At 42.0% G+C, this 22,968-nt stretch overlaps 1 protein-coding gene across 1 annotated transcript in view; it reads right to left on the bottom strand.

Moving 5' to 3' along the window:
• The window catches only part of ARF3 (ARF GTPase 3), a 65,678-nt gene that overhangs the window by 31,238 nt on the left and 11,472 nt on the right, over positions 1 to 22,968 (bottom strand). The window contains exons 2-3 of the mRNA XM_073614054.1: positions 5,676 to 5,885; positions 1,683 to 1,793 (exon numbers count right to left, since the gene is read on the bottom strand). Of these exons, the coding sequence (XP_073470155.1) occupies positions 1,683 to 1,793; positions 5,676 to 5,823 (259 nt within the window). The 5' untranslated portion in view covers positions 5,824 to 5,885. The remainder of the gene's footprint in view (positions 1 to 1,682; positions 1,794 to 5,675; positions 5,886 to 22,968) is intronic.

The following is a 22,968-nucleotide window of genomic DNA, read 5'->3' as shown; positions in this document are numbered from 1 at the left end:
ACTTATTTATGCGATTTTACATGCAATTTTTTTTGTCATTTAGTATATACCAATTGAAAAGGATTTTTTATGCACTTTTTTTCACATACACATGATGCTGATTATTAAGACTTGAATGTTTTTTAGTGCCAACACTTATTTATGCGATTTATGCTATTATGCGATTTTATGTCATTTTATTAATTGACCACAGACAGAGATTTACAGCTTTCTTCTAGTTACCGCAGCACCTCCCCCCTTATACCTTACTTTAAAAACCTGTCTAGTGTGTTTTTATTGATACTTTTTTCCTCAGGTGAATGGGTAGGGGTACGATGTACCCCCATACTCATTCATGTAGGGTGGGGGTCCGGGATCTTATTAAAGGGGCTCCCGGGTTCCGATAAGCCCCCAGCCCGCAGACCCCGACAACCAACGGCCAGGGTTGTCGGGAAGAGACCCTTGTCCTCATCGACATGGGGACAAGTTGCTTTGGGGTGGGGGGGTCACAGGGCGCCCCCCCTTCCCCAAAGCACCCACCTCATGTTGAGGATATGTGGCTTGGTATGGTTCAGGAGGGGGGGGGGGGGGCGCTCGCTCGTCCCCACCCCCTTTCCTGACCGGCCGGGCTGCATGCTCGGATAAGGGTCTGGTATGGATTTTGGGGGGGACCCCACGACCTAAGGGCCTAGTATGCTCCTAGGGGGGAACCCATGCCAGTTTTATATTTAAAATTTGGCATGGAGTTCCCCCTCATGATTAATACCAAACACCTGTCAGCAATGCTTGTCGCTCATAGAGAAAGGAAAAAAACACATTTTTCCTTTCCCGATGAGCGAGCCAGCTCGGCGCTGGCTCCCGCGACGGGGCTCGCAGGTGTCAATCTCGCCGATAACAGCGGCGAGATTGACACAATATCGCGGTCACCTACTGTAGTCAGTTATTGTCAGATTTCCCGCCGCACTATTGCAGTCATATTATAAGTCTGTGAGTGAACAAGAAAAAAAACGCCAAATCTCGTCCTACCACCACTGCGCTCTGTATAATGAATAGTCACCTAATGCTAGCTGCCACTTTAAAAATTATATATGAAAAATCGGAGTCACCCCTAAGGTCAGGACACAAAGAGATGAAGAGTCGCTGATCACCGCCATTAGTAGTATAAAAAAATAAAATAACTACAAATTCCAATATATATATACATTTTGGCCAAAATATATGAAGAAATTAGATTTTTTTTTTTTTAAATTGGATATGTTTTAAAGCACAAAGTAAAAAATATTGTTTTTTTTTTACCACTAAAAGAAAGCTCTATTGGCGTGAAAAAATAATATACATACACATTTCGTTTGGGTACAGTATTGCATGACCGCGCAATTACCAGTTAAAGTAGTGCAGTGCTAAATAGCAAAAAAATGGCCTGGTTATGAAGGGGGTAAAATCTTCCAGAGCTGAAGTGGTCAATTAAACTGACAGCTGTAAAGCCTGCCACAGCCAGAAACAGTAGTGCCAGGTCTCCCTGACAGGTTCAAAGACACCCACTGAAAAACCAATGGGGAATTAAGCATTTCCAATACCCAGTCAAAACTCATTTATCAGGTTTGCATGACTCTGATCATTAATTCATATAGGATTCTAGGAAATATACATTTTATTGAACTGCATAAAATAAAAATACATACATAAAAAAAATGGACACATACCCTGAGTGTTCTGAAAGTAGTGCCTCCACAGTGGTCGAATCTTGTCTTGACCACCCACATCCCAGACAGTAAAGCTGATGTTCTTATATTCTACTGTCTCTACGTTGAAGCCTGTAAGGATAATGGCAAGATGGTATAAGCCTGAGTTTATCTTCATATTAGAAACATATCTTAAACTTAAATCAAATAAAGCAGTGTAATCTGGCTGTGTTGACTTTTTCAATTCTCAAAAAGCTCAAAGCCAAGTCAGAAAGCCCCTAAGCAGGGTGTTCATGTTTAACTTCAAAGTCTAAAAAAGTATGATCTGCCATCTTGGTGAGCCATTACATACACGCTTTAAGGGAAGACCCAGCAATGAGGTCAGTGTATGGATACTTTAAGGACATCGTTCAAAAATCATACTTTTGGAGAAAACAAGAGCAACTGAGGACAATTACATTAATGGCTAAATCTAGGCAAAATAATAGCAAGCTTCCAAAAGCACCAGACCTTTTCCCACTGACATCTATTAGGTCCAAAAACACTTTAAAGCAGAGTTCCACCCATAAGCGTTTAATTTACAAGCTGAGGTCTGCAGGCATGGACCATAAGGTTTGTTGAGTAAAAAAAAACTAGTTACAAGGGTGTGTCCAAAGGGTGGTGATAAATAACGTGTTCTCGGACTGGTCTGGAGTGGTAAGTGGGGAAACCCCAAGGTTCTGTTTTGGGACCAATTCTATTAAATTTATTCATAAATGATACACAGGATGGGATAAATAGCTCAATCTCAGTATTTGCAGACAACACAAAAATAAGCAGGGCAATAACTTCACATCAGGATATAGAAATTTTACAGAAAGACCTGAACAAAATAATGGAGTGGGCAACTACATAGCAAATGAGATTTATTGTGTAGAAATGAAAAGTAATGCACTTAGGGGCAAAAAAAAGATAAATGCAAACTACTCACTAGGGGAAGAACCGCTGAGGGAATCAAGGATGGAGAAAGATCTGGGGGTCCTAGTAGATGACAGACAGCAATAGCATGTAATGTCAAGCTACAGCTACCAAAGCCAGCAGAATGTTAGAGAATAAGTTCAGAGAGAATAAGAGAATAAGTTCAGTGCAACCTTTCCTCATAACTAATATCCTCCAGACCTTTATTAGCTTAGTTGCCCTTCTTTGTACTCGCTTCCTGGGGACTGGTGCCCAGAACTGGACAGCATACTCCAGGTTTGGCCAGACCAGAATCTTGTAGAGCGGGGAGAATTATCGTTTTATCTCTGGAGTTGATCCCTTTTTTAATGCATGCCAATATAATGTTTGCTTTGTTAGCAGCAGCTTGGCATTGCATGCCATTGCTGTGCCTATCATCTACTAGGACACCCAGCTCCTTTTCCATCCTAGATTCCCCCAGAGGTTCTCCCCCCAGTTTATAGATTGCATTCGTATTTTTGCCACCCAAATGCATTATTTTTCTTTTTTTTACATTAAACCTCATTTGCCATGTAGTTGCCCACCCCATTAACGTGTTCAGATCTTTTTGTAAGGTTCCACATCCTGCAGAGAAGTAACTGCCCTGCGTAGCATGGTCCGCAAATACAGAGATTGAACTATTTACCTCATCTTCCAGGTCGTTTATGAACAGAATAAATAGGATTGGAACCAGCACAGAACCCTGGGGGACCCCACTGCCCATCTCTGACCGTTCTGAGTACTCCCCATTTATCACCACTCTCTGAACTCGCCCTTGTAGCCAGTTTTCAATCCATGTACTCACCCTATGGTCCATGCCAATGGACCTTATTTTGAACAGTAAACGTTATGAGGAACTGTGTCAAATGCTTTTGCAAAATCCAGATACACCACGTCTACAGGCCTTCCTTTATCTAGATGGCAACTCACCTTCTCATAGAAGGTTAATAGATTGGTTTGGCAAGAACGATTCTTTATGAATCCATGCTGATTACTGCTAATTATATCATTCTCGTTACTAAAATCTTGCATATAGTCCCTTATCATCCCCTCCAAAAGCTTGCATACTATTGATGTTAGGCTAAATGGTCTGTAAATCCCAGGGATGTATTTTGGGCCCTTTTTAAATATTGGTGCTACATTGGCTTTTCTCCAATCACCTGGTACCATTCCAGTCAGTAGACTGTCAATAAAAATTATGAACAACGGTCTGGCAATTACTTGACTGAGTTCCCTAAGTACCCTCGGATGCAAGCCATCTGGTCCTGGTGATTTATTAATGTTAAGTTTCCCAAGTCTAATTTTAATTCTGTCCTCTGTTAACCATGGAGGTGCTTCCTGTGATGTGTCATGAGGATAAACACTGCAGTTTTGGTTATTTATGCCCCCCGATTCCCTCGTGAAGACTGAGAAGAATAAATTCAATACCTTCGCCATCTCCCCATCCTTTGTAACCAGATGTCCTTCCTCATTCTTTATGAGGCCAATATGGTCTGTCCTCCCTTTTTTACTGTTTACATACTTAAAGAATTTATTGGGATTTTTTTTGCTCTCCTCTTCTATGTGTCTTTCGTGTTCTATCTTAGCCTCCCTAATTGCACCCTTACATTTCTTGTTGCATTCTTTATAAAGTCTGAATGCAGATGATGATCCCTCAACCCTGTATTTTTTGAAGGCCTTCTCCTTTGCTTTTATATGCATTTTTACATTGGAGTTAAGTCATCCAGGACTTTTGTTCACTCTTTTAAATTTATTACCCAATGGAATGCATTGGCTAATGCCCTTATTTAATATGCTCTTAAAGCAAACCCATCTCTCCTCCGTATTCTTTGTTCCTAAGATTTTATCCCAATTCATGCCTTCTAACAAGGTTTGTAGTTTAGGGAAGTTGGCTCTTTTGAAATTCAGTGTCTTTGTATTCCCCTTATGTTTCCTATTTGTGTTATTTATACTGAAGCCAATTGACCTGTGATCGCTGTTTCCTAAATTGCCCCATATTTCCACATCCGTGATCAGGTTTGTATTGTTTGTAATCAGTAGATCCAGTAACGCTTTATTTCTAGTTAGTGCGTCTACCAACTGAACCATGAAATTTTCCTGCAAGACATTTAGGAACTGGCAAGCCTTAGACGAATGCGTGGTTCCCTCCGCCCAGTCTATGTCTGGATAATTAAAATCCCGCATTATGATAAGACTTCCCATCCTTGCTGCCAATCCAACTTGTGATAGGAGATCCATCTCCCCCTCCTCCCTCAAGTTAGGGGGCCCTATAGCATACTCCCAGTAATATTTTCCCCTTAGCTTCATCCCTTTGCAGCTCTACCCATAAGGATTCCACCTCCTCTCTAGCCCCCTTAGTGATGTCATCTCTCACATTCACTTGTACATTATTCTTGACCTACCCCTCCCCCTTATTTACCCTCTCTATCCCTGCGATAAAGGGTATACCTTTGAATGGTTGCCAGCCAATCATGAGAGCTGTTGAACCAGGTCTCTGAAATTCCCACAAAATCTGAATCCTTCTTGTACAACAGTATCTCTAGTTCACCCATCTTGTCCGCCAGGCTTCTGGCATTGGGGAACATGCCACATAGTTTAGACCGATCCCATGCTATCCTCTCATTGGGTGTTCCAAGATTGCAACTAGGCCTTACTATATTTACCTTGGGTTTATGTGCTTTAGTCAACCAACCACTAATGCCCCCAATACTCTCCTCTGGAATATGTTTTGCGCTGACTATCTCTACCTCTGGGCCCTCCCCCCGTCGCCTAGTTTCTTTCACAATTGGTGGTGGCAGCAGGGAGTATGGATATTTTTAAAAGACACACAACATACAGGGATATGGGAAATAATTATAGACACTGACACACGTACACCTACACAGGTTGAACTGGATAGACTATTGTCTTTATTCGGCCTTACCTACTATGTAACTGTGCACAGAGAGACTGACCTTCATGCAGTGTTTGTGAGGAAGGAACTATGCAAAGGAAGGGGGTGGTCATCACAGTTAATAATACAGTGTTGTGTTCGAATACCTATTGTTGGGATAGTTGTCACAATTTCCCCAAGTTTCAGTTTGTACAAGATGGTGGTCTTTCCGGCAGCATCGAGTCCCACCATGAGTATTCGCATTTCCTTCTTCCCAATTAGACTTTTCAACAGATTTCCAAAGATGTTTCCCATGGCTGCTTTCTTTAGATATTCTTTATTTTAGGGTAGCAAATGGTTGACTTGTGCTCTTATCTCTATACGACATAAGAAAATACAACAGACAAAAATTAAAAGTGAGATTAGTAGGTAAACGTGCCAAAATCTTGTACATTCTATTAGGACAGTCTACTGTGGTAAGGGCTGCAGCATAGACAAGAGGTAAGTAACCTATAGCTATTCAGTGATTACAGACCTCAGAAGGCTGTCACAGAAAGATTAGAAGTTCCCTACAAGTGGTGAGACACAAGCGGTCTTGCCTGATGCAAACTTGCATGCTTTATGTAAACCTGGCAAGTAGAAAAAAATCACATCCCAGACGCCTTTAGATAGATAGCAGCTATTTTCTTGACTCCTATGCTGTATACTAGAGCAGTAAAATTAGTGAAGCTGATCAGGACCTAAGCCACCGTCCCGCAGTTTCAATTCAGTTAATGATTGCTTTGCAAAAGATTCCTTTTATTCCTTTATTAAAGTAGAACTATAGGTAAAAAGTATTTTTTTTCATTTTGGATAGAGTAAGAGAAGGTTATAACCCCTGCAAGGTTTATTTTTTTGCCTTCTGTTCCCCATTGGGGAGATTTCCCTTCACTTTCTGTCCCACAGCCAAAACAGAAAGCGAGAGGAAATCCCTGCAAATAAAAGGAATCATTTGGAAACCCCCAGGTCACTGGAACTAGTCTCCCCATTGGATGTTTTCCACTCGGTTACTGTTCAGGGACAACCCAAATTTTGGGTTCTTCTTTTACTTTCACATTTACTTTAAACAGGCCAAATAGAGAGGGTGAAACTCCCTAATGGGAGACAGCAATTACAACCTAATAGATGTTCTAATTCATCCCTGCTCTGTCCAAAACTAAAAGAATAAATAAAAAATTAATAAAAGTTTTGCCTTTAGATATATTTTAAGCACCTGCCGCACAATCACAAAGACATGATTGTGTTCAAGTGGTTATACCGGGGCTAAGGCTGCAGCTGTCATAAATCTCTATCTCTTTAAAAGTGATCTGCGCAGCTGTTTAACCGCTGGATCACTTTTACAGGGAGCAGAAGGGTTCGCCCCCCCCCCCCCCCCCCCCCCCCGCATCCAGCTGATGCCTTTCTGGGCTTTCCCGTGCGATCATGTTAACCGGCTGATCATAGAGCTGACCGGAGACCGGAAGGTCTATGATCATCTCTATGGTCTAGAACAGTGTTTCTCAACTCCAGTCCTCAAGGCGCCCCAACAGGTCATGTTTTCAGGCTCTCCATTATTTTGCACAGGTGATTTAATCAGGTGCACTGCCTTAGTAATTACCACAGCCATTTCATCTGAGGGAAATCCTAAAAACATGACCTGTTGGGGCACCTTGAGGACTGGAGTTGAGAAACACTGGTCTGGAAGATTGGAAGCAATGGCATTTTGTTACTTCCGGTTAAGGTAGATGTAAACAAAGCCATTTTTGGGGTTTTTTGAAAGCATGACATTAATAGTTTTTTTTTATCTCATGCTTTCAAGGGTAGAGGAATGATCTGGGGTCTTATAGGCCCCAGATGTCTCTATAAAGAGGACCGGTCATGCTTTTCTGCTGTCACGAGGGAAGCAATTAAAAAAATTAAAATAAATTAAAGGGACAGTGCAAATGTTTTTTTTTTTTTAAATAAAATAAATAAAGAAAAAATTTAAAGAGCCCCCATCTCCCCGTGCTTGTGCACAGAGGCGAACACATATGTAGGTCACACACACATATGTAAGCGGTGTGTGACCTACATATGTAACTCTAAACTGGTAACCTATAAAAATGTTTTAAGCCTTACCTATGGAAATTTTTTTGTTTATCGCCATTCCATGAGCTTGTGCAATTTTGAAGCATGACATGTTAGGTATCTATTTACCGTATTTATCGGCGTATAACACACACCATAATTTTAAGAGGGAAGTAGGGCTGAAACAACTAATCGATTAATCGACAACTAATCGATTATGAAATTAATCGATTACTATTTTCATAATCGATTAATCGGCCAGTAACATAATGGGGTTAAAAATAATAAAATTAGCCCTTTATAGTACAAAAAGAGCAAATAATCGCTACTGTAAATATTACTTTCACAGTTCTACAGTAAAAAAATGAACCCCTTACAGTAGTGATCATTTGCTTTTTTTGTACTATAAAGGGCTCATTTTAGTTTTTTTTAACCCCATTATGTTACTAAACATTTTAGACCTGGTTTACATCTTTGTGTTTTTTGGTGCTTTTTTTCAGAAACACAATACAATTCATTTAACATGGTTTTCTATGGGACACGTTCACAACTATACTTTTTTTCAGCCGCTGCGTATTTGGAAAGGGTCAGGGACTTTTTTTTTTTTTTAAACGCAAAACGGTGCTTTTTTGGTTCAATATACTTCAATGGAGAAGCTGCAGAAAAGCATGTAATTCGTTTTTGCAGCAATTTGTATTTTTTAATCTGCCCAACAACAAATTGGCCAAAAAACTGTATTTCTCTTCTAATAGTGTATATATAGTATATCTCTGATGTCTGTTATTCTCAGAGTGGATTTAATATTTTGCTCCGTAACCATATAGTTGGTTGTTTATATTTACCACTGCATAGAGATATTTAAGAATACATTGTTTTTTTTTAAAAAACTTTACATACTAACTAAATTATACACCACACTTTTTTTTAAGGTTATTAACCGATTAATCGATTAATCGAAACAATAATCGACCAACTAATCGATTATGAAAATAATCGTTAGTTGCAGCCCTAGAGGGAAGTTTCAGGAAAAAACTTTCCACCGACCCCTTGACATTCCAAAGCCCACCCCCCGCACATTACACCGGCCCCTTTACATTACACAGACCCCCCCTTTACATTACACAGACCCCCCTTTATATTACACAAACTCCTGCAATTACACTATGCAGACCCCCCCCCCCCGCACATTACACAGACCCCCCCACACATTGCACAGCCCCCCTGCACTCCCAGGAGACCCCCAGTCTCCTGGGACAGCGCTGCCAGCGTACTCTAAAGTTTTTAAAAAATCAGTGCTAGTCCCTTCTCACAGATTCTTCCTACACTGTGTCACTGTCATTGTAAACCTAAGCCTGCAAATACCTCATTAGCTCCATTCTTTCCGGATGGTCACATGATCACTCTCCTCTGATGTTTCAGGTGACCACTCTCCTCCTCCAAACTAAAGCTACACTTGGAGGTGGAGGAGAGAGGCCGGAAAGAACGACGAGAATGCGGTATTTGCGGGCTTCGGTTTACTATGGCACTTACACAGTCTACAAAGGATCTATGTGAAGGGGCTGGCAGTGATTTTTTTTTTTTTATCTTTAGAATACGCCGGCGGGCTGTCCCAGGGCCAGGAAAGGCAGGGCGGCCAGCATCCCCCCCCCCCCAATGTGTGGCGTATAACACGCAGGAACTGTTTGTCCTCTGTTTTCAGGGGGGAAAAGTGTGTTACATGCTGATAAATACAGTACTTTCCATAACATCATCTTTTATATTTTACCCAAAAATTTGTTATTTGTTATATGTGGAGTTTTTTTGCATTAAAATTAAAAAGTGTATTTTCTCCAAAAAAAAATGCGTTTGAAAAAACCGCTGCCCAAATACCGTCTGACATACAAAATTGCAACAGCCACCATTTTATTCTCTGGGGGCCTCTGCTAAAAAAAAAAATATATAAAATATTTGGGGTTCTGAATAATTTTCTAGCAAAAAATACAGAATTTTTACTTGTAAAGAAAAAATGTCAGAGACGGCTGACTTTTTAAGTGGTTAAGTAATAAGATAAACAGTAAAGTGGTATTTACAATAACTCATACCAATCATCAACTTCTAACTGGACATGAAGGCAGGGAGAAGGGACAGGATTATACAATAACCATACAGGCTGTAGTTGCAGTTCCTTTAAAAAAAAAAAAAGAGCTCTTTGTGGGCTAAAATGAGAAAAAAAAACCTAAAATACATGCAAGCACTTGAAAGTACCTCCTATCCAAAACAGGAGCTAGCTCAACATGCTTATAACACGTCCACTTTAAGCTGGATACCACCAATTTTTTGCACTGCTTTTTTAAAAAGCAAGCTTGACGCACTTCATAAATATGTGAAGTAACGGATTGCTATTCGGTCAGTATTTCTAAAAGCAAAACTTCTGTAACAATATTTCTTATCTTTTCAAAGTAGGAGTGACGGGTTTATAAATGAATTACGAGCAATCAGGCTGTGTAGGGGTAGACTACAGAGCAATAACAAGGTCTCCTGAGCATCAGAAGAAGTGGAAACTGCATACAGAGATGTTGTGACATCTGCTGGATCCTTGCAAGGCTTTTACATTTGTGCTCCATATTGTAACGTCATCTGATGGCTGAGGCAGGTGACACCACAGACAAGATTCCACAAGGCTGCTTTTAGACAGGGAACTGCTCATCTATGGCCACCCTTAGACTTGGCAAAGACAGGCAAATGCCTCACCAAGAAAAAAATATATAACAGGCAGTGAAACATCTGCTTGTCCTCAAATTCACTGCCACACTAGACCTCGTCATAATGTACTCTCTTAATGGCCCTGTAAAAAGTACAGTGAAATATTTGTTCCTCTCTTCTCCAGGGAAAATATCTGGGTGTGAAAAAGAGCTTCTAACAGTGAGAACTGCTCATTATTGCCCACGGGGGTCCAATTCTCAAAAGTGATGCTTGACTCAAGTTGCATATGGCTAACTTTAATCTACAAAGAATTTAAAGTCCAGCTACACTTCTCTGCCTACCTCCCTGCAGTCTTTCTTCCCTGAAACCCACAGCTGGTCAAGTGGCATCATGGGTTCTTCCTTGTCCCCTTCGGTAGTGGCCGGTACTTACTCCAGTTACTTACTGGACATTGTCAGGTACGGATGTGTATTTAACGAGTACTTAGAACCCAGGCCAGCATAATGACGCACCCCCGGGGGGGGTGCATGATACTCTGGGCTAACAGGAAGTTAGTTAACCACTTCACCTCCTTCATGATTAGGCCATTTTTTGCTATTTAGCACTGCGCTACTTTAACTGGTAACTGCGTGGTCATACAACGCTGTACCCCAAAATATTTATATAATTTTTTTTTTTTTTTTTACACAAACAGAGCATTCTTTTGTGATCACCATTGGGTTTGTTACTTTTTTGTGATATAAATGAAAAAAGAACAACAATTTTGAAAAAAATTATATTTTTTACTTTTTGCTACAAAACATATCCCATAAAAAAAAATGTAAAACATTTTTTCTTAAATGTTTGGTCAAAATGTATTCTGATACATGTCTTTAATAAACAAAAATCCCAATAAGTGTATATTTATTGGTTTGTGTGAAAGTTATAACACCTACAAACTGTGATATAAACAATATACTGGAATTTTAATTTATTTATTTTTGTTATACTACTAATGGCGGCGATCAGCAAATTATAATGGGGCTGCGATAGTGCGGCAGGAAATCTGACACTAACTGACGCTGGGGGGGAATAACTAACTGCCACTGATATCACCAGTGACATTAATACAGTGATCAGTGATAATATACACGGTCACTTTACTAATGACACTGGCTGGGAAGGGTTAACATCTAAGGCGATTAAAGGGTTAAATGTGTAATATGTGTAAAGTGTGTTGCTTTTACTACTAGATCTCTAAGTTTCTCAGTCCTGCTTAGCAGGGATGAAAAACAGAGATATTGCTCTCCCTGTACAAAGCTCTGTGTTGATTATCAACACAGGGCTCTGGGCTGTGAATGTACCTAGCCAGTCAGCAGGTCCCAGCCGTGAATCATTGGTCTGGACTTTCTAACAGGCTCGCGCTGTATACAATTACAGCGGGTGCCCACGGGGGTACATGCATAAGTGCACCCTAAACCTGGAAGCAGGCAGTGATGTACAGGTACGTTGCTTTGCCTGAGCTGGTCTCCCGTTCACAGTACATTGTGGGCGTGTGGTCCGCAAGTGGTAAATAACTGTAGGAGCCATTCAACTCAGAAGTGAACCAGAACTGTTCGGGAAGTGGTGAGTCTTTGGAGAACGGCGCTAGAGTGGAGTATTTTAGCCACATTTTGTTATGCACTAGCAAAAGTTTCTCTGTTCCATAATGGGCATAATTGGGTAAATTACAATGTTGAAGAACTCTTTCAAGGCTCCATGCACACTAGCATTTTTTTAAGCTTCTAGAAGCTGTTATTAGCATTTTGTTTTCTGCTCCTAGAAGCTAAATAGTGTTATCCTATGTGTCCATGCACACTACTTTAGGCTATTAGCGTTTTTTGAGCTTCAGCGTCTAGGAGCAGAAAAAATAGGCATTTTTGGGTGCAAGGGAGGCGTAGACGTTTGACAGCATATATCCTGCTGTCCAAAGCCTGTAATTCCCTTGTGGCAAATAAACGTTTTTTACATCGTACGAGCCAATCTGCCTGTATGAGCCCATAATGGGTAAGATGTTTAGAGGAGTGCAAAGGGTGTGACAGCAGGCACTTTGTGTAGGAGGGGAGTGTGGATGATATGAAAGTATGCAGGACAGAAGTGTGGAAGGTATGCCACAAGGCAGTATGTTCAGAAGAGTGTGGAAGGTATGAGTGTGGGAAGTGTGTGCAGAAGAGGAATGGAGAGTGAAGGCAGGCCGTATATGAAGAAGAGAAGTGTGGAGAGTATGACAACAGGCAGTAAGTGCAGGAGAGGCGTGAGAAGAGTATGACACCAGGTAGTACGTACAGGAGGGGAGTGTGAAGTGTATGACACCAGGTAGTAAGTACAGGAAAGGAGTATGAAGAGCATGACACCAGGTAGTACGTACAGAAGAGGAGTGTGAAGAGCATGACACCAGGTAGTACGTACAGAAGAGGAGTGTGAAGAGCATGACACCAAGTAGTAGGTACAGGAGAGGAGTGTGAAGAGCATGACACCAGGTAGTATGTACAGGAGAGGAGTGTGGGGAGTATCACACCAGGCAGTATGTACAGGAGAGGAGTGTGGAGAGTATCACACCAGGCAGTATGTACAGGAGAGGAGTGTGGAGAGTATCACACCAGGCAGTATGTACAGGAGAGGGGTGTGGGGAGTACCACACCAGGCAGTATGTACAGGAGAGGAGTGTGAAGAGCACGACACCAGGTAGTATGTACAGGAGAGGAGTGTGGAGAGTATCACACCAGGCAGTATGTACAGGAGAGGAGTGTGGGGAGTATCACACCAGGCAGTATGTACAGGAGAGGAGTGTGGAGAGTATCACACCAGGCAGTATGTACAGGAGAGGAGTGTGGGGAGTATCACACCAGGCAGTATGTACAGGAGAGGAGTGTGGAGAGTATCACACCAGGCAGTACGTACAGGAGAGGAGTGTGAGGAGTATCACACCAGGCAGTATGTGCAGGAGAGGTGTGTGAAGAATATGACACCAGGCAGTATGTACAGGAGAGGAATGTGGAGAGTATGACATCTGGCAGTATGTGCAGGGGAGGAGTGCAGAGGGTATAATAGGAGGTGGAATGTGCAGGAGAGGAGTGTCAAGGTTAAGACTGTAGGCAGCATGTGCAGAGGGGGAGTGTGGAGGGTATGAAAGTGGGCTGTATGTGCAGGAGAGAAGTGTGTAGAGTATGAAGCCAGGCAAAATGTGCAGGGGAGGGTATGACAAGGGGAGGCAGTATCAGGAGAGGAGTGCCATTCTACCAGGGTATCTGCAGCCATTGTCAGGTAGGGGTGAGAAGACCAGGAATGGATGTATGTGAAGGGGTGAGGTGGCAGGGGGAGGGGTGTGTGCAGTAGGAATGAATCAGCCAGATTAAAATGTCTGTGGGTCCTGTGAAGGGATGACTGTCAGCGAGAAGAATGTGTAACAGCTGGGGTGCAGGGAGTGATGTGATGTGCGAGTGGAGGGTATAACTTAGCTGTGGGTAACGCGTAGAGGGATGTTTGTCAACCCAAGGGTGGGGGTGCATTGGGAAGGCAAAATTGTCGGTCAGTCCGCAGGGGCGGGGGGATAATGGTCCATTACAAAAAAATGTCTGTCAGCCAGGGGGCATCAACAAGGGGATGATGTGTCTGTCAGCTAGGGGTGGTCCACAAGGAGACAAGCAGAGGTGTCCTGTCAGTCAGGGGAGGGTAAGATAGACTGGAGAAGAGTGACTGTCAGCAAAGGGAATGAGTGGCTGAGGGTTACATAGATACATAGTAGGCGAGGTTGAAAAAAGACACAAATCCATCAAGTCCAACCTATGTGTGTGATTATATGTCAGTATTACCTTGTCTATCCCTGTATGCTGTGGTCGTTCAGGTTCTTATCTAATAGTTTCTTGAAACTATCGATACTCTCCACTGAGACCACTGCCCGTGGAAGGGAATTCCACATCCTTGTGGCTCTTACAGTAAAGAACCCTCTACGTAGTTTAAGGTTAAACCTCTTTTCTTTTAATTTTAATGAGTGGCCACGAGTCTTGTTAAACTCCCTTCCGCAAAAAAGTTTTATCCCTATTGTGGGGTCACCAGTACAGTATTTGTAAATTGAAATCACATCCCCTCTCAAGCGTCTCTTCTCCAGAGAGAATAAGTTCAGTGCTCGCAACCTTTCCTCATAACTAATATCCCCCAGACCCTTTATTAGCTTTGTTGCCCTTCTTTGTAATCGCTCCATTTCCAGTACATCTTTCCTGAGGACTGGGGCCCAGAACTTGACAGCATACTCTAGGTGCAGCCGGACCAGAGTCTTGTAGAGCGGGAGAATTATAGTTTTATCTCTGGAATTAATCCCCTTTTTAATGAATGCCAATATTCTGTTTGCTTTTTTAGCAGCAGCTTGGTATTGCATGCCAATGCTGAGCCTTTCATCTACTAGGACCCCCAGGTCCTTGTCCATCCTAGATTCCCCCAGATTTTCTCCCCCAGTGTATAGATTGCATTCACATTTTTGCCACCCAAATGCATTATTTAAAATTTTTCTACATTGAACCTCATTTGCCCTGTAGTTGCCTAGCCCATTAATTTGTTCATATCTTTTTGCAAGGTTTCCACATCCTGCAGAGAAGTTATTGCCCTTCTTAGCTTAGTATCGTCTGCAAATACAGAAATTCAACTGTTTACCCCATCCTCCAGGTCGTTTATGAACAAATTAAACAGAATTGGTCCCAGCACAGAACCCTGGGGGACCCCACTACCCACCCCTGACCATTCCGAGTACTCCCCATTTATCACTACCCTCTGAATTCACCCTTGAAGCCAGTTTTCCATGTATGGTCCATGCCAATGTACCTTATTTTGTACAGTAAATGTTTATGGGGGACGGTGTCAAATACTTTTGCAAAATCCAGATACACCACGTCTACGGGCCTTCCTTTATCTAGATAGAAACTCACCTCCTCATAGAAGGTTAAAAGATTGGTTTGGCAAGAAAGATTCTTCATGAATCCATGCTGATTACTGCTAATGATACCGTTCTCATTACTAAAATCTTGTATATAGTCCCTTATCATTCCCTCCAAGAGTTTACATACTACTATATTGATGTTAGGCTAACTGGTCTGTAATTCCCAGGGATGTATTTCGAGCCCTTTTTAAATATGGTGCTACATTGGCTTTTCTCCAATCACCTGGTACCATTCCAGTCAGTAGACTGTCAGTAAAAATTAGGAACAATGGTCTGGCAATTACTTGACTGAGTTACCTAAGTACTCTCGGGTGCAAGCCATCTGGTCCCGGTGATTTATTAATGTTAAGTTCCCCAAGTCTAATTTTAATTCTGTCCTCTGTTAACCATGGAGGTGCTTCCTGTGTTGTGTCATGAGGATAAACACTGCAGTTTTGGTTACTGAAGCCCCCCGATTCCCTCGTGAAGACTGAGGAGAAGAATAAATTCAATACCTTCGCCATCTCCCCATCCTTTGCAACCAGATGTCCTTCCTCATTCTTTATGGGGCCAATATGACCTGTCCTCCCTTTTTTACTGTTTACATACTTAAAGAATTTCTTGGGATTTTGTTTTGCTCTCCTCCGCTATGTGTCTTTCATGTACTATCTTAGCCGTCTATATTGCACCCTTACATTTCTTGTTGCATTCTTTATAAAGTCTGAATACTGAGGATGATCCCTCAACCTTGTATTTTTTGAAGGCCTTCTCCTTTGCTTTTATATGCATTTTGACATTGGAGTTAAGCCATCCAGGACTTTTGTTCGCTCTTTTAAATTTATTACCCAATGGGATGCATTGGCTAATGCCCTTATTTAGTATGCTCTTAAAGCAAACCCATTTCTCCTCCGTGTAATTTGTTCCTAAGATTTTATCCCAATTTATGCCTTCTGGCAAGGTTCGTACTTTAGGGAAGTTGGTTCTTTTGAAATTCAGTGTCTTTGTATTCCCCTTATGTGTGATCGCTGTTACCTAAATTGCCCTGTGTTTCCACATCCGTGATCAGGTCTGTATTGTTGCTAATCAGTAGATCCAGTAACGCTTTATTTCTAGTTGGTGCGTCTACCATCTGACCCATAAAATTGTCCTGCGAGACATTTAGGAACTGGCGAGCCTTAGATGAATGCATGGTTCCCTCCGCTCAGTCTATGTTTGGATAATTAAATTCCCCCATTATGATAATACTTAACATCCTTGCTGCTAATCCAATTTGTGATAGGAGATCTGTCTCCCCTTCCTCCCTCAGGTTAGGGGGCCTATAGCATACTCCCAGTATTATTTTCCCCTGAGCTTCATCCCTTTGGAGCTCTGCCCATAAGGATTCCACCTCCTCCCAAGCCACCTTAGTGATGTCATCTCTCACATTCACTTGTACATTATTCTTGATATATAGGCATACCCCCCCCCCCTTTTTACCCTCTCTATCCTTGCGATAAAGGGTATACCCTTGAATGGTTGCCAGCCAATCATGAGAGCTGTTGAACCAGGTCTCTGAAATTCCCACAAAATCCAAATCCTCCTCGTAAAACAGTATCTCTAATTCACCCATCTTGTCCGCCAGGCTCCTGGCATTGGTGAACATGCCTCGTAGTTTAGACCGGTCGCATGGCATCCTCTTATTGAGTGTTCCGAGATTGCAACTAGGACTTGCTACTATACTTACCTTGGGTTTATGTGCTTTGGTCAACCTATCACTAATGCCCCCAATACTACCCTCTGGAATATGTTCAGCGCTGACTATCTCTACCTCTGGACCCTCCCCCCCGTCGCCAAGTTTAAAAACCCCTCTAACTTTTTGGCCATCTTCATTCCCAGCTGATCTGCACCCTCCTCATTTAGGTGCAGTCCATCCCTTCTATAGTACCGGTTATCGACTGAGAAGTCGGCCCAGTCCTTCAGGAACCCAAACCCCTCCTTACTACACCAGCTCTTCAGCCACTTGTTTACTTCCCTAATCTTTGGAGGTAATTTTTCCTCAATTTAGCTTCTAAGTCCCTAAAATCGTTCTTTAGGACACTCCATCTGCCTCTGACTTTGTCATTGGTGCCAAAGTGCACCATGACAGCCGGATCTTCCCCAGCCCCTCCCAGTAATCTGTCCACAAGATCTGTGCTGTGCCGAACCCGAGCGCCCGGTAGACAACATACAGTTTGGCGCTTCAGGTCTTTGTTACAGATTGGCCTCTCTGTCCTAAGAATTGAGACCCCTACCACCAGAATCTGTCTTTCCTTTCCCTTCGCTTCCCCCCCACTCTCACTGGAGGAGTTCTTCCCCTGGAGAGTCCCTCAGCTCCAGCAGTGCTGGTCCCTGACTGGTTTCACCAATGTCACTCAATGAAGCGTCCTTATTGGGATGCTCCAGCACTGGATTGGCCTCCCTGGCACTTCCCCCTCTACCCTTCCTGACTGTCACCCATCTACTCTTTCCTAGTGCCTGCACCTCTTTGTCTCCACCCACCTCTGTGCTGGCCCCAGCCGGCACCTGCCGTGTACATTCCTGGCTCTCCTTTAGTATGGAGGGACTTCTCAGTGCTGACAGTTGCTTCCCCAGATTCAGAACCTGGGCTTCCAGGGAATCAATGTGCTTACATTTTGCACAGCAGTATTCACCCTTGATCCGATGATCAAGGAACGCATACATGCTGCAAGATATACAAAGAGTCGCCTCTCCACACCTGCCTGGCATCGTACCTATTAATTTAATGAGGATTGGGGATTATACCCTGTCCAAATTACCTAACAACTATCTTCCTGACACTAATACTCAACAAGACAATACACAGGTACTCAACAAGACAATACACAGGTACCCGCAGACCTACGTGCACCCTCAAACCTACGTGCACTCGCAGACCTACTCGCAGTTGTCTGGAGTACTTTTTTGTTTACGTACAGGTTAAAGCTGACCTCCAGGTAGATACTGATAGTTGAAGAGGGCAAAGTGACAGAGCTAAGAGCTCATCGGTGTACTGCTTTTCCTTTCACTGTCCAGTTACAGTGTGGGGTGGAGAAGGACAACAGATAAAGATCTGGTCTCCTGCCCTGCCAGGCAGGGATGTGCTGTGTAAATCTCAGAACTAGATGGCAGAGCTGCACGATTAATCGAAATTGCGATTCTATTCCCCTCCTGATCCTAAAACAGCATTTCCCGATTCTATGTAACAAGTGCAGAAAGTTATCTGCTCACTTCTGACAGCTGACAAAAAAAAAATCCAGGCAGCCTGCCAAGTTTATCTGAACATCACCCTATAACTATAAACAAAGTAACATTTTGTTCTTAGAACAAAGGAATGAACAGTCTGTAAATGAGGTCAGTTTAACCACTTAAAGACTAAACCTTTTTTTGACACTTGCTGCTTACAAGTTAAAATCAGTATTTTTTTGCTAGAAAATTACTTAGAATCCCAAACATTATATATATTTATTTAGCAGAGACCCTAGAGAATAAAATGGCGGTTATTGCAAAATTTTATGTCACACTGTATTTGCGCAGTCGTCTTTCAAACGCATTTTTTTTTAAATAATACACTTTAATGAATTAAAAAAAAACTAGACAGTAAAGTTAGCCCAATTTTTATGTATAACGTGAAAGATGATGTTACGCCGCGAGAATCGTAATCTTTATTCTAAGAAAAAAAAATCATGATTTTTATTGTAGCCAGAATCGTGTAGCTCTACTGGATGGACAGAATTACAAATCATTTATTTCACCTATTTTTTTTTTTTCTGCTGTTTGCCTGGAGTTCAGCTTGAAGCCAGATATACCTGAGGAAGCCAGCAATGTTCTGAAAGTCTTACTTTATTATATTCTTGTTCAGTGCTAAACTTCACTATAAGGTACAGAGTTCATAAACATATACATAAAGATGTACATTTTTGTATGGGCACAACAATCATGTCACATTTTCAACAGGTTTTTTTTTTTAATACTGAAAGAATGATGACTGGTTACACATTTAAACTTAAAGTGGATGTAAACCCAATGTAGTCCTTTCTAAACTACTGCCGTAGGGGTTATCTATAAGGATATACATGCCTCCTGCATGTATCTTTACCTGTCAAATGTCTCCCCTCTCTCTGTTATTAGACCCGAAAAACTGCATATTCTGTGGGTGGGTCTGTTGTCTGGAGCTCGGTGGGTGGAGTCGTGATGTCAGTATACTTCCCGCCCACCTCTTCACTCCCCTTGTCAATATGCATTTTCTCCTGTGTATTTCTTACACTGAACTTCTGCTATGATCTCTAACATCCAGTGAAAAGACAGGAAAGTAACCACATGACTTCAGCATGCCAAATCATGGTGAGGTGTGGAACAGCCAATCCTTGCAGAGCTGCTGAAGAAAGGAGTTGGGGGAGGGAATTAAAAAATACTGCATGTCTTAGGCTAGTGCAGAGATATGTAAATCACCTGTCACTCACAGCAAGGGGGAGGATTTGACAAAGTTTTTCTCTGTTTGTCAAGTTTTATCTCACTGAACAATAAAAGAGGATTGCTCAGAGCTGGATTAACTCTTTGTGGCAAGACTGGGCTCAAATGATAATAAATCTTATACTCTACATTATGACATTAAAAAAAAAAAAAAAAATTCAGGTTTACATCTACTTTAAAGTGATAATAAACCCCAAACGCATACTGTTAAATTGACATTATCCCTTCTATTTCTTGTATATGGATGATGGCACTGAAACTATTTCTGTATAATGATGATGGCACTGTAATTATTTTAACAAAAAACATGACCCAGATCTTTCCCAGCCTGTCTACAGGGAAACATAAAAAGGAGGAGTTTCTAGTGCTCTGCTGTTGGTCACATGATCAAAATAAAAGTAAAAACACAGCCTTTGGAATACAGGAGTAAAAATAAATTATCATTAAATGGTTTTAAATTGTCGTATACATATATATTTGAAATCAAATATATATGATTTTTCGACAATAACATGGCGTGGGTGGATTTCTGCCAGTCAATGGGCTGTGTCACGCCTCTCCAGCCTGTGCCTTAGAATAAGAAGGAGGTGAATCCTCTATTAATCTGCATGTAATAACTCTCCCCCACTGTGTTTAGCTGCTTAGTGGGCATGGAGGAGGGAGGGAGTGGGCACATGTGTGACTCTATAGTCACATTGGCTGCTCAGATGTCATAGGGAGAAAATGCTCCAAATTAAAAATTAACTGAAAACTGAGCATGTGCAGAGCTGCCAACGCTGCTCTGCAAAATTCCTAGCTGCATTGGGGACTTGGACAGAAGAGGGAAAGGGGGAGATAGAGAACAGCAGAATCAACCAGGTTTTTCGCAGAATACAGAAAACGAATCTCATAGTGACTGAGCGAGTACGAACAGCATGTAATACACCATTTATTGACAGTTTTTTTTTTGGTAAAGTGGGTTTAGTGACACTTTAAACTGCAGTACCTGCACCATTACACCATTGTCTCATGATGCCACATCGATGTCCTTGCTCTATGCTGCCAAATCTTCTTGCAGTTTCTTTTTATAGGGTATTGGTCTTTTTAACTGTACTAATTACTATACAGTGATCTACAATAACCTTTATTTCACATGTATTTCCTTTTTGTTTTTTGACTGCTACATATGACTAATTATTTACTACTTTACCTGGTAACCTGGTGCACAACACACTTACATTTTAATAAGCATCATCATTCTGAAATAGCTGTTTAACCTCCCTGGCGGTATGATTATTTCGGATTTGAGGTGCTGAAAGCGGTACAATTATTTTGCATGGAAATTTGGCGTTTTATATTGTAGGTCTGTAAATCTTAACAATAACACACTTAAATCTGTCCAAACCAGAGTCTAGTAGATATCCCGGGTATGATAAAGTTTGAAACACAAAAACATAAATTATAATATAATAAATAAAAATAAATAATTTAAAAAAATTTAAAAAAATAGTAATAAAATAAATTTCCCCACAATTCACTATCGCTCAATTCTGCAAGTGTTCTAATTTACTATCGCTGTTTTCTAGCTGGTCTAAAGCCACTTTTGACGTAAAGGGACACTTTTTGGTTGCTATGGACAATCTCCAGTTTCCAGGCAGAAAGAACAGTGTATATCATGTAAAACTGCATGCAGGGCATGGGCCAGAGCACTGGGGACAAAAGGGATGTGAAATCATTTCATACAGTACTGTAATCTGTAAGATTACAGTACTGTATGTGTTATGATTTTGACATTTTTTTTAATTTGCCGCCAGGCTCCGCCCCCGTGCGTCGCGCCGCTCGCAGGGAACGGAGCCTGGCACGGAGAGGCTTCGGAGGAGGACGGAGCCCTCGGACACTGCGGGGGACATCGCAGGATCCCGGGGACAAGGTAAGTAACGCCGCCCCAGGATCCTGCAATGCGATCCCGAGTGTGGCTCGGGGTTACCGCTAATGGTCCTGAATTTTAACCCCGAGCCACACTCGGGAAAACCGCCAGGGAGGTTAAGAGATGGGAACACTGTGGTAGTCAAACTCTAAAATATTGCCTGCCTGCCTGCCTTGGTCAGTATCTTATTAAAGTGGAGTTCCACCCAAAAGTGGAACTTTCGCTCATTGTACTCCTTCCCCCCTTCGGTGCCACATCTGACACCATTCGGGGGGGGAGGGACAGCATACCTTTCTTTCACAGGTATGCTTTCCCCACTTCCAGGATCCTCAGCCGTGGATATTGATGTCACAGCTGGGGCTCCCTCCTCCTCCCCCTGTCGCCGGGCCAGTAGGAGAGAGGAGCGGAGCCTCGCGTATGCGCAGTAGGGTTCCCGGCGTGAAGCCAAAAGGCTACACCGCTGGGTTCCCTTACTCGCAATGGAGGCGGCATGCACCTGACAGCTGATGGCAACATCAGCTGCGGTGCTGACACCGCTGGACTCCAGGACAGGTAAGTGTCCTATTATTAGAAGTCAGCAGCTGCTGTATGTGTAGCTGCTGGCTTTTATTTTTTGCAGCAGTGAGCGGACCTCCACTTTAATGTATGAAGATCTGGCACAGATGGTGCGGATTGTGCCCTAATCAGGTAAGATCTAGGCATGTGTTCAATTATGTATGGACCTGAATAAAGAGGGAAGCATTATTTTCAAATGCTGAATTCATTCAACGATGTCTGCTGTGCGCCTTTGAATGACATGTGCAACCTGCAAGTTTTGTCATGCCAAGTAGCTTTACCATGCATATTTATGAAACTTGGGGATATCTATATGATGAAGATCAATAACCAAAGAAATGTCAAAAAAGAAATAAAAATTACAGAGTTTTAGCGGTTTTAACTGAACATATATTGAAATGCTCTGTCATTGCTAAACTCTCCTTCTGAAAATGCATAATTGCTTAGTTCATGCACATACAATGGCTTCATCGCTTTTTAAGTCACTGGGGTTGATTTATTAAAGACAAATAGGCTGTTCACTTTGCAAAGGAATTCCCCTTAGCTTAATGAATGAGGTGAAGCTCTGCTGATTCTATCATCCAATCAAGTGCAACTAAAAATATCTTCTTTTTCCTTTTCACGATTGGGTATTTTTTGCCTTGTGAATTTTGATCACATTCACGTAGCTAAGGGAAAATTCCCTCTCAAAGTGAACCACCAATTTGCTTTTAATAAATCAACCCCATTGACAATAATGCAGATCAGAAGTTCTGATTTTGCAGAATAAAATGCTTTTTCTGGATCAGAAAGTACAAAAGCTAGACAGGATCAGCAT

Source organism: Aquarana catesbeiana, linkage group LG02 (genome assembly GCF_042186555.1).
Source record: "Aquarana catesbeiana isolate 2022-GZ linkage group LG02, ASM4218655v1, whole genome shotgun sequence".
NCBI lineage: Eukaryota > Metazoa > Chordata > Amphibia > Anura > Ranidae > Aquarana > Aquarana catesbeiana.
Note: the sequence above shows the minus strand (reverse complement) of the source record. Positions and strands in the feature narration are given on the sequence as shown.